This window comes from Diabrotica undecimpunctata, chromosome 7 (genome assembly GCF_040954645.1).
Source record: "Diabrotica undecimpunctata isolate CICGRU chromosome 7, icDiaUnde3, whole genome shotgun sequence".
NCBI classification, from domain to species: Eukaryota; Metazoa; Arthropoda; class Insecta; order Coleoptera; family Chrysomelidae; genus Diabrotica; species Diabrotica undecimpunctata.
The window spans coordinates 118,599,769-118,612,357 of NC_092809.1; the positions used below are offsets into that span (position 1 = coordinate 118,599,769).

A 12,589-nucleotide genomic window follows, 5' to 3' on the forward strand; every position below is an offset into this window, starting at 1 on the left:
TGGAGATTAACGATCCATTAAGGTTAATAATATTAACCTAACTTATGATTAGTTTTTACTACTGCAAGAATAAATTAGATAGTATATTATAAATTAGAAATTAAACTGGATAAATATACTGGATTAAAAAAATATTGGGAAGAGTGAGGCAAAATGGTCCCTGTAATATTGTTTAGGCTAAAAATAACAAAAAACGAAATAATTAAGTAAAATTTAATCAAAAAATTATATTTAAATATGCAATTAAAAGACAAATAACATTAGTTTTGAAAAGCTCTAAAAAGACCGTTTTACACCATGGTTAGGGTAAAATGACCCCGTCCATGACTTAAAATGACTCCTACAGTTCTTTCGTAAAAAAGGTAATAAAACATTGCTACTTACTACCAATAGATGGCACATTTATTGCGCAAAGTGTACCTAATCCAAACCTCCTTCGCCTGCGATGTACTGAATAATTCCGAGCAAAATATGTAGGCAGCGTCGTCTTCATCATCATTAAATCTTTTGTTTTCTTTCTTTTTCTTGGCGTTTGAAGTTGAGTTTGGTGTTTTTTGTTTTTCTTGTATCAAAAGATAAATTGGTGCGGAGATGAAAACCTTATTCCTTTGATCAAGTTGATCCTTACGAAGGTCTTAACTATTTATCAAAGGAGGTGTATAAGGTAGTAGAGATATAGCATATGGAGTTACACAAGTAGCTTCCTACACAAGATGATAGAATTTCATTCCTTTTAACGCCATCTTCCTGTTCTGAAGTGTCAACTTCGGAAATGAGTATTGAATTACCAATTACAGAGCTTGTAATGTCAACTTTATCGTTTGAAACAACGACTTCCGGATTTGAAACTACCGTGGATAAAGTTTTATTTTCTGATAATCCCCCCAGACTGTTTCCAAAAAGACGATATCATCCGAAGATCGTCCATTTACTTCCCATTCCTCTCACTCTTCTGATGAAGATGTATTACGATTTTCTTTCCTTATAAGTAAACAACTTGGAAGCGAAGAGGTATCTCTTATGAAGAAGTAGTTCTTAGTATATAAATAGGATCAACGGTTTCATTTTCCACTATGGGTATATCAGGTGTACACAGATTACATACATGATCAGATGTTCGGATTAAAAGAACCGATGCATGTTGTCTCGAATCCACTGAGTCCGTTGTTATGTGTGGCAGCTATTCGATCCAATTTTCCAAACAAGCTAGCTATATTGTGCAGAGTTATGACTTGTTCAGGGTTTGTTTTAAGTCAAAAAATAACTTCCGTAGTAAAATACGCCTTTAGAAATCTATCCTTAATTGAACACTGTGTATGTTGTTGAAAATGATTTAAGAAAGAATGAAGGTGTCAGATTTTATGTATCCAGATTAGTTGTAAAGAGAAACTGTTTCATTTGGGACGCCTTGATTCATTCCTTCATTTGCGAGGGAATATTATTGTTAGAGGAATAAATTGACCTGCAGCATTTACACAGAAAACAATGGTGACATTGGTCCTTTCAGCGCTTATTTAGAAACCAACCTGTTTCTGCCCTTTGTGTGTTAAAATTTTTAGCAACTTGCTAGGGACCGTCTGGATATCAGACTCATCAGAATGTTATATATATTCTTATAGGATTGATTATATTTTTATTTTTTATTTCATCTAAAAGAAAAAAAAAATAAAGCCTCTTACTCTGGTGGCTGAGGTAGCCTCATGAGTTCTGAAAGAAATCTCTGAATGTCTCTTTAAAAAATCTTTAAACCAAACCGTTTCAGATGACTTTGTGTTTTCAAATTCCTGTGTTTAATACCGTTCCTGTTCGCAAGGTCGTAGGCTATTTCACAAATGTTTTTTTTTCGCCATGCCGAATAGTTGGTCTTCTGTCTCTAAAACATATGTGAATCAACCAAAGCTTTTCGAATAATCGGTTGCCTAAAAGAAAGTACCGATAATGTTCTGACATCTTCCCTACGAATAAAGTAATCTACATTTAGTTCACGAGCCAACATATAAAAAAGGGACTTTCGGCTCTTTTTTAAGTACGTAAGAGCAACAACCACTCACTTTATAGATGATATACCCACATTTGATTATTATAAAAAATATTCCTGCATAACCCAAAACTTTATTTGGTAGGCTAAGCAATGACTAAGGGAGCCATTTTACTTTAATATGGAGGGACCATTTTACCTCAAAATCTGATTAAATATAAAAACTAATTTACATAAGTTACTTCTGATAATTATAAAATATATAAAATAAACAAAAAAAATGTCTTTTTAAACTACATTAAAAACATCTACCTACTTTAATTAAAACGCCTAAAAACACAAGTTTTGTAAACACAAAATTAGTAGTATTACATGTGTTTTTAAAGGCTGTATCAGTAATAGCCTATAATGTTTCGCACATCTTCACAGCTTCGTACATAAATGGCCCTAGTAGTACTAAACATAATAAAGAAAGCTAAACGGCGGTTTTATGAAAATTATGAGAAATATGTTGGGGAACCATTTTACCCAAGGGGACCATTTTACCCGACTTTCCCCCTAAACTTAACAACTAGAAAGCGGAATATATGCAACACAACATTACCAAAATATGCACAAATACGGGGTGTTTCAAAAAAAGGTAACCTTGTCTCTAAGACAAGTAAAAAACCGAAAAATAGTTCGGGTTTGTTTAGTAAAAATTTTTTGTAACGCCTTCCGTTTTTCTAAATCGCGTTAAAGAAAAAAATATTTACACATTTTTTACGATTTTGCCGAAACTACTGGCACCAAGGTAATGAAATTTTACACGAACATGTTTTGGAAGCTGATAAATACTATGAATTTGTTTTAATATTTAACTTTCACAGAGGGTACTACTGACAAGGTTCATATCAAGTATTATTTAACATAACTTTAAGGGTAGAATATTAACCAAATAATTGAGCATTAGCATTATGTAAGAGTCGATGCAGTGAACATTTTTCAAAATTATTGTTTTAATTTTAAATAAGTGATTTTAAATAATAATGAATGTCCATCCAGCAAATATCTATCTTCTGTGCTACTTCTTAGAAATGTTGCACGTCCTTAACGTCCTCCGTTAATTATTTTAGCTAATTTTCGCTTAAAATGTAAATTATGGCTATAACCTACACACCCGCAAAATATTTTATTTTCAACATACATATATATTCTATTTAAGAGATATGTTATCAAAAACATGTTGATGTTAATTAAATGTTTTGAAGAGAAAAGCATTGTACCTAAATATACACCCATCCAAATTTAGGCACAAAAGCCTCTAGATGAAACAAGATACTTGTTTGTTGAAAACGAGAAGAGGGATATTTCGGTATGTAAAACAGGACCGAATAATATGTAATGTAGCTTTATTGTGTTGATTTTTGCCTTAAATAATATTTGTTTTTGAGAATTGATTTTTATTACGTAAAAACTTTTTTATTTTTTTACGATTATAGACATTGTGTTACAAAATAATATAAAAACAAAAGAAATGCAACCATAAATATATTTACGTTAATACTTTAATGAATTAAAATGACACAAATATTAGATTAAAAAAAATTGCGTATAGCTCATTATTTTTATTACAATAATTAATAGATTAAGAAAATATATTCTATTTATATCTCATCTTAAATAAGACGAGGTTTTTGTCTTGTCCGTTTTTCCTTGAAACACCTGCTAAAACAGCTTGTTTCTTTTGACATATTAACACACTTCGATAATATGTTACCTCCAGTTCTCCTCTTTTCAATATAAAAAGTTATCATTTTTACGACCACAACTGGTCATAAATGTTTTTTCCTAGTACCAACCGTTTCGCTAATTCATTAATATAAAACAAGTTTTTTGTCTACCTAGAACTTTATCCATATTGTTTATTTGTTTCGGGAACTTGTAAAACCGCAATTGTTTTATTATTATGCAGTTTTTTCGTAAATGTATAGATAAAGTTTATGATAGTATGAAGGAGTCCAATAAATAATGAACAATTAACCCTTGGTGGACAGCAAATAGAGAAAGTGACAAAATATAAATATCTGGGAGCTTACATCAACATAGAATTAAATCCAGACCAAGAGATCAGGGTACGAATAAAAATGGCAATGGCAGCGTTCTTAAAATTTAAGCAATTGTTTTGTGACAAAAATCTAAATACTGCGCTGAGACTGAGGTTTGTTGATTGTTACGTCTGGTCCCAACTATTGTACGGAGTAGAAACATGGACGTTAAAAGCGCAAATTGTTAAGAAGCTTAAAGCTCTTGAACTTTGGATATACCGAAGAATGTTGAGAATTCATGGACTGCCAGGGTCACCACTGAGGAAGTGCTGAGGAGGATGGGTCGAGACAAAAAATTGTTGAGAACAATAAAAGTACGCAAGACTGCATACCTTGGATACATACTGAGGAATGATAAATATAGTCTTTTGCAGGTCATTCTGCAGGGTAGAGTCGATGGCAAAAAGGGAATAGGTAGAAAGAGGAAGTCATGGCTGCGAAATATTCAAGACTGGACAAACGTGACTGTATACTAAAACAATTTTTAATTGAAGGTGATTAATTGGCAACATCGCACTTAATAAAGCACTTAACGATAACTTAGCAAGAAATCATATTTCACTTTTATAATTTTAATTATTTATTTAAACACATAAGTAATTACATAAAAATTTAATCTAAGACCGATATAATTATTAAATTATCATGTGTCTTTTAACAGGTATCTTATAGTTATCTAACAAAATAAAGCAAAATTTTATTGTTATTTTAGAGTACCTAATACAGTACTTCAAAAAACAGAAAAATTTGCAAAATACTTATTTTTTCATTAGAATAAATCTGAAATTTTAACATACTATCTTGTCGTTACACTTCATTCTCTGTTTATAGAATTGCTGTCTGCTGTAAACGTTATATTTGTTTTTTTTTTAACTTAATTTGAAATGATTTATTTATTTATTTAAACACATAAGCAATTACGTAAAAATTAAATCTAAGTATATCACATGTATTGAGCCACTAAATATGTGGGTAAAAACCCGTTAAAAATTGTGTTTTTAAATTTAGTTTACATTATATGGTGGTGAATATTATGATGTTAAAGTTACTAGTAGATTTGGTAACATGACGCATGGCGATTTGGTAGAATGACATAGATTTAAAAAAACTATTGGCATATGTATATGCCAATATACAAGAATAATCTAAAATTTAAGACCTAAAAATCAATGTAGGTAAAACAGAGTATAATATGCATTGTAGAAACAGAACCAGATTTACAACTAACAAGCTGTTAGAAAATTAAATAGGCATCTGTGTACAAATATCTGGACATGGTAATAAGAAAAGGTTGAACAATCTAAGAAGCAATATTGAACAGAAATATGAAAGAAAGGAATGCAATTTTAAGGTTAAATTCACGCTAATTTAAGCGAATTTACAATACTATATCAGTTATCAGTAAAGAGCGTGGAAATGGATAGCTGCTAAGCATTGCCTTAAAAAAATGGATAAAAATGGACTAACAGCCACAGAAATAGATTACTATAAACGATTACAAATAAAAAATCAAACAAATCATGGAAGTGAAACATGACATTATGGACGAAATACGAACCAAACAATTAGTATGAAATGGACATGTACAAAGAACGCCTATTTGAAAAAAGCATTGACAAAGAGAGAACAAAACAGAAAGTGGTCTGGACTGCAAAATGACACTAGAAATCGCAAAGGCAGTTTTAACACATTCAAGTCGGGTCTAATTTTAAGTAATTATCAATAAAACATTGCAATTTAAGATGTTACTTGCCCCAAGTGTAAATAGTTTAGAAATATCTCAAAAAGGGTTTTGAATGAAAAATAAACAAAGAACCTATAAAAAATTCAACGGTGTACCGCGCCGTCCTCGGGGAGTAAGGCAGTGTTTCACCCGTGGGTCGCTTCGGCAAGGCAGTCAGTCACAGTTATCATCTATGGTACAATGAACACACATACCACATGGTACAATGAATACAAGGTATGATACATAATGTTCCAAAATCGGTTCGCTTTGCGCATGACGTAGTAAAGAACCCTTCTTCATCATCAGTATACTGGTGATGCGCTTAAAGATTTCTGGAAAGGGACAAACGAGTGAGTCACCCATGTCCCGCTGACAACAATAAAAACGGTTAGTCATCTGTATGTCTGTTTTATTATTGTTATTGAAAAGAAAGTTATTTGAAATATCAGATAGGTCTTCCAAAATACCTTGAATGATCCAGTTAAGAAACAAATACAACACAATACCTGCTACAATATTTAAAATAAATTAATTTAATTACAACATTACACTAATTCACCCCAAAAGGTTGCAGGATTGATTTCTCACAGTATTGAAGAAACACAGTAAAGCGAAGAAGAAGTTACTTTTTTGACTATATCTGGAACGGATTTTCTGTATTGAATAGACGAAAGTAGTACAAGTGCAACCACACTATTTTCAGGAACGTCTTCAAGAACAGGAATTTTTTCAGACGATAGTAATGCTAATGATGATCCCTACTTTGATTTATTAAGTGCATCTATTGTATCTTTGTTGTTTAAGTATAGGAATAAGAAAACTAACAACAAAAAACGTGATAAGCTACAATAAAAAAACATCAATAACCTGTAATATAGTGGACATCTAGCAGTGAGATAAATTCATATGTCAACCATATTTTTGAAGAATAATAACAGTCAGATCAATTTTCACTCAACAATGTAAATATAAGAGACGGTTATTGTATATACAAATTATTTGTAATGGACGGAGTACTTCAGCTTTTGCTAGATGAAACAAATCGTTATGCTGAACAATGTATTTTGCAAAGACTGGGAAGGCAAAAACAATACGAACAATGGACACCTATTAATTGTTACAAAATGAAAAATTTTATTGCGGTATTTATTTTCACGGATATATTTAATTATCCCGATATCAAATTATTTTGGTCTAAGCAAGCTAAGTATGGAGTATGTTCTTGAAAAATATTTTTTCAATAGATGGATTTTTGCGCATTTTTAAATTTTGACATGTTGAAGATAGTTGAAAAAGATGATGGAGATCGTCTTCATAAAATTAATCGCTTACTAAATATTTCATACCAAAAGTGTGTCGAAACAGTAATACCAGGTAAAGACCAGGTAAAGTTATAGATGAAATCAAGGTACCATGGAGAGGACGCCTCTTGTTTCAGCAGTATATTCCTCAAACGGCACATAAGTATAGCGTTAAACTTTATAAGCTTTTTTTACCCAACAGATATACATGCAACACTTAAATTTATGCAGGCGAACAAACCCAAGTCAAAGATGAATTTGGTTATACTCATTGAATAAAAATCGACTTCCTTGAGGAACTTATTGAAACGGGACGTGTTCTTTATGCTTATAATTTCTACACTAGTTTGCCATTAGTACAGAACCTACAGAAATTTTTTTTTTGTGGTATTCTTCGATTAAACAAAACATTTGCTCAAGTATTCTGTAAAGCTTAAACGTGGCTAAGTTGTTAAATAACAAGAGGAAGAAAAAAAGAAAACTCTGTTAAAATTTTTTTAAATGGACTGATAAAAGAAGAGTGATAATGATGATAAATATAAAAAGTCATAAAGGTGGAATGATTGAAACAGGCAAAAAAAGTCGTGCTGGGGATCCAATAAGGAAACCTGATTGCATAATTTTATATACACTGTCACAAAAAGGTATGGATGTGTCAGACCAATTAAGTTTCTAATACAGTACAATGTTAGTAAATGCATTCTTCTTCTTAATGTGCCTATCCGTTACGAATGTTGGCGATCATCATGGCAATCTTTATCGTATCTGCAGCAGCGCGGAAAAGCTGCACAGATGTTGTATTGAACCAGGTTCTGAGGTTCTTTAACCAAGATGTCCTTCTTCTTCCTGGACCTCGTTTTCCAAATATTTTTCCTTGCAGGATGGCTTGAAGGAGAGCATATCTGGATTCATTTGGCATAATATGTCCGAAGAACTGTAACTTTCGAGACTTGATGGTGATCAGTACCTCTCGGTTCTTATTTATTCTTCTGAGGACCTCCTCAATTGTGACTCAGTCAGTCCACGAAATCTTAAGCATTCTCCTATATAGCCACATCTCAAATGCTTCCAGTTTTCTGCACATATCTTCGTTCAAGGTCCACGATTCAACACCATAAAAAAGGACAGAGAATACGTAGCATTGCAGCATTCTTACTTTTATATCAAGAGAGAGGTTGTGACTCTTGAAGAAGGAATATCAAATCTTCAGAATTCATATCCGAAATTGGACAGTATAATTTTATCACCCAGTAGACCGAATGAATCTATTTGTTATTAAATACACACACGTAGTTAATTAGGTTACATACACATTTGGTCAATTATAAATAATAATTTGGACATCAGTCAAAAGTACTGACAAAGTTAAACAATTTACATAAATTAAATACACATATCACGCTAGGTACGCGAAAAATATTGACCCAAATAGAATTTATATAAAACTAATATCTCTTGACTAGAGAAGCATTCAATCAATATTCACTCAACGAACATATAGTCTTCAACGATCAACTTCATCCGTCTCTACTCAAAGTAATCCCGGGTCTACACCCATAGTGTACGTCTCAACAATAAACTCTGCTACTATTATTTGGTGTTTCCATTACAACAGAACGAACATCTTCACTGAGCCAACGAAGGGAATTTGTTCACCCCAACTGATTAAAGGTGGATCTAGCTTTACCGATGCGTGCTCTAATCTCCTGGTTGTTGGTCCATTCTTCATTTATTATGGTGCCGAGGTAGTTGTAGTACGTCACTCTTTCTACAGGGGATTGGTTGACGTAGAGTTGACCTTCTAGCATTCTTTTTTTGCTAATTATCGTAATACGTAATTTTGTTCATAAGAACTTGTAGGTCTTCTAAGTTGTCCGCAAATACTATGGTGTCATCTGCATAGTAAATGCATAGGTAAACCATAAAAATTTTAACCATAGAGGAACACCGATGTCTCTTCTTAAATTTAGAGAAAAGATTATAAATGCATTAATTAATGATAATCCAAAAAGTGAGCTCTCCAACACAGCTTCGAGAAAAAAGCACGAACTTACCAAAGCTCTCGGATCTGTCAGAAACAGTCGAAGATGCCGAGAGTGCTACAAGAAAATTAGTCAAAGTAAAGGAAAACTACAGGCTCATCGTATAACATAAATGGTGTTTATCGTGATTCTTGTAAAAACAAACCTTTATCTATTCCTAGATTGCTTAACGATTTTAACTGTAACAATATTTACATATAAATTTACTAGGTCTAAGACTTTAAATCAGATATGTACTTGAAATTTTTATCACAATTAGCCTTCTTATAAAAATTGACATGAGTCTACGGGTGGGTCGCTTGGTCTTTAAAAAAAAGTGTTTCGACCCACTGGTGGGTCGCTCCGTCTCCCCTTTTTATCAAAATAGATCATTTTTTAAAATGTCTAATCTTTAAAACTGAACTGCAACTAGAATTTTCCATTAAATCATTATCAAATTTGATATTGTTATTAATTTTGATTTTTTTTCTTGTTTCTTGATTAAATTATTGCAAATAGGACTTTAAGTTTCTAGAACTGTGGAAGAAATATCAATTGACGTTTTTTTTTGACGAATGAAATTACCCCACTTACCTTAATTTGTCTTTTTTTTTTGCAGGATTTTGTACAAAATCTCTCAGTTCTATCAAGAGGTTCGCTAGATGAGAAACTAAGATGGGCGTTTTCTTTGTATGATATTAATGGAGATGGATGTATTACTCGCGAAGAAATGACTGATATCGTTACCGCCATTTACGATCTTATGGGAAAACTAGCAGAGCCTTGCATCGAAGAAGATACCGTCAAAGATAAAGTTGATAGGATATTTCAAGTAAGTTTTTATGTAAATAATAAAGTTTTTTTAATATCGCTAAAATGATATTTCTCAAGACAGTTTTTAAATTACTGTTCTTTTATAGGTCTAATAAAATTTATACAAGGGTTAGTTTATAGTGCGACATCGGACGATAATTCCATTATGATATAGAATTTCCAAAAAACTAAATAAATAAAAATAAAATTTTTTAAATGGGACACCCTATATATTTTTTCAAATTTGTATTCTTCCCATAATTCTTGTTCTTATAGTATTAGGTTTTGTATTACTACACAGAATATTTAAGTTATGACCTTTTTTATTTCGAAATATCTATGAAATCCACACCATGTATATAAAGAAGTAATGTATAAACAATTATTTATTTTATATAATAAAGAAAACAATATATTGCAGTTTTTAAATTCAGTTTAGTTAAAATCATTGACAAAAATTGTATACAGGGTGAACTACAAAACAAAATTACGATTTTCTCATTTTTTTTAAATGGATCATTTGTCTATATTTTATTTTTTTTAAATATTGTATTTATGATACTCTTTCATTTTTATATAGCATTCACTATACCTAAACTCATTACTTTTCGAGGTATTTTTAGTTTTCTTCAAATTTAGGAAATACATTCAATTTTTGTAAGTAGAAATAAGTACATATTGAGTATTAAGTGATAAAAACAAAATTATTTTTCACAAGGAAACTAAGTTCCTGTAGCTGGCTGTATACCATGTATCACAAAAAATTTGTGAAAAACCTTTTCCTTTTATTTTTTGGCTTTTTAGTGACAAGTTGACGCCCAAATTTATCATATTTTTTAAATGTACCACTCTATTGCATTAGAGGTTGGTATTTCGCCTTGCTGTTCTGTCATATTTTGACCTCAAGGCCACTGTCTTTTCACGTTGTTGGCGTGGGTGTTACACCTGTTAATTTATTTACCTGCGGCACTCAGTAAGCTAAAGACTGGTAACTTCTTTTTTACTTTTAAATACTATATTTTATAATCTTAACTAATTCAATAATGTTACCTACAGTCAAAATTAAATTTAACTGATATTAAATACATTGTTGGAAGTGCATCTCATGATCTTTCTAGTTCTATACATATCAATTTTAATGTTTTTTACTTAAGCTTTTTATAACAATTTTTTATATACATGTATGATTATCACATGTTCTTTTGCTGTGCTAAGTCTGTTAATTTGTAAACTGTGCCTAGTTTCAATTAATTGTTTATACAACTTTATCTCTAAATGTCCAGTATCGTAAGCTTTTTCAGACATTTAATATCATTGACTGCTACATGTCTTTGTAAGGTAACACACATGTTATAACTTCTCTATGGATGTTTGGTTTTCATAGTGTTCTTTTTAGATGAACTGATGATGCTTTCTGAGTAGAAAGCGAAACGTCTTCAATAAATAGATGAAGTAGCCACGTTCGTTGTCTTTTATTTCTCCACTTTGACCGAAAAACCCACCACTCTTCGAGTGTTCCTCAGTTTATATTGGATTGACGGTCGTACTCCTTTTCTCGATGTTTGTGGCTCAAAACATTTACACCTAGACACTGATAATGGAATATGGATTACGAAAACGTTTTGTCTTCATGACAGCCCGATTGGGTTTTTTAATTATATACCTTTTATAAAGGATTTTAACAAATTTTTTTAAAATTATTTTTATTTAATACGTAAATAACAAAAAATATAAACTATAACAATATGCAATGAACGTATCAATAAATATGATAATATGATATTAATTCTTTAATGATATAAAAGATTCCTAAAATTCCTACAAGATAATATGTTTTGTATAATAATAAAGCAAGATTATTTTTATTCGATAAATAACTCACACAAAACAGACAGCAAAACAATATAGGTACAGTTGATGTCACAATTTAGAGACTGTTATATCAACTGTATTCTAAGCCAGGAATTTTTAATAATAAAACATTCCTAGCTGTCGATCGTGACGCGTAGTTAGTAATAAGTAAAAGACCATTTGTGTCAGTTACAAAGGTAAAATAGTAGGCTTTGAAAAAATGACAGTTTTCGTATTATTAAACCTTAAACTTTATTTTTAAAAATTATTTTTTTGTAGATTTGTTAATAGATTAGAAAGATAGACCCAGAATGGATAAATTCTAGATAGTTGTTCGCACTCGGTCTGTTATATATAAAAAATTCGAAAACCAAAACTGTTCTAAGTAAAGAAAAGGAATATGATGTACTGATATGTATGATAGCTATGCGGACGATACAGTACTCCTAGCTTCTAGTCAAGAAGATCTGCAAACACTACTTGATAGTGTCGTTGAGAGTTGAAGGGAGGCAGGTCTGGATCTGAACATGCGGAATACCAAAATACTCGTAATAACTAAACAACAGCTTATAAAACGTCTATATATGTAAATAATACCAAACTTGACCAAGTTGATAAAATCATTTACCTTGGACAGCAATTAAATTGTGATGCAGAAAGTCACGGCGAAATTAGATCTAGGATAGAGCAGGCTAGAGCGGCTTTTAGAAAGATGTCCAAGGTGTTATGTAACAGAGACCTAAAATTGGTATTGAGAATCCGCCTACTTCGCTGCGGCGTGTTCTCGGTCTTACTTTATGGTGTCGAGTCCT

General features: G+C 31.5%; 1 protein-coding gene across 2 annotated transcripts in view; it reads left to right on the forward strand.

The window, feature by feature from the left end:
- The window catches only part of LOC140445742 (calsenilin-like), an 859,410-nt gene that overhangs the window by 803,912 nt on the left and 42,909 nt on the right, over positions 1–12,589 (forward strand). For both annotated transcript variants that reach the window (XM_072538045.1, XM_072538047.1), the window contains one exon: positions 9,733–9,945. In XM_072538045.1, the coding sequence (XP_072394146.1) occupies positions 9,733–9,945 (213 nt within the window). The remainder of the gene's footprint in view (positions 1–9,732; positions 9,946–12,589) is intronic.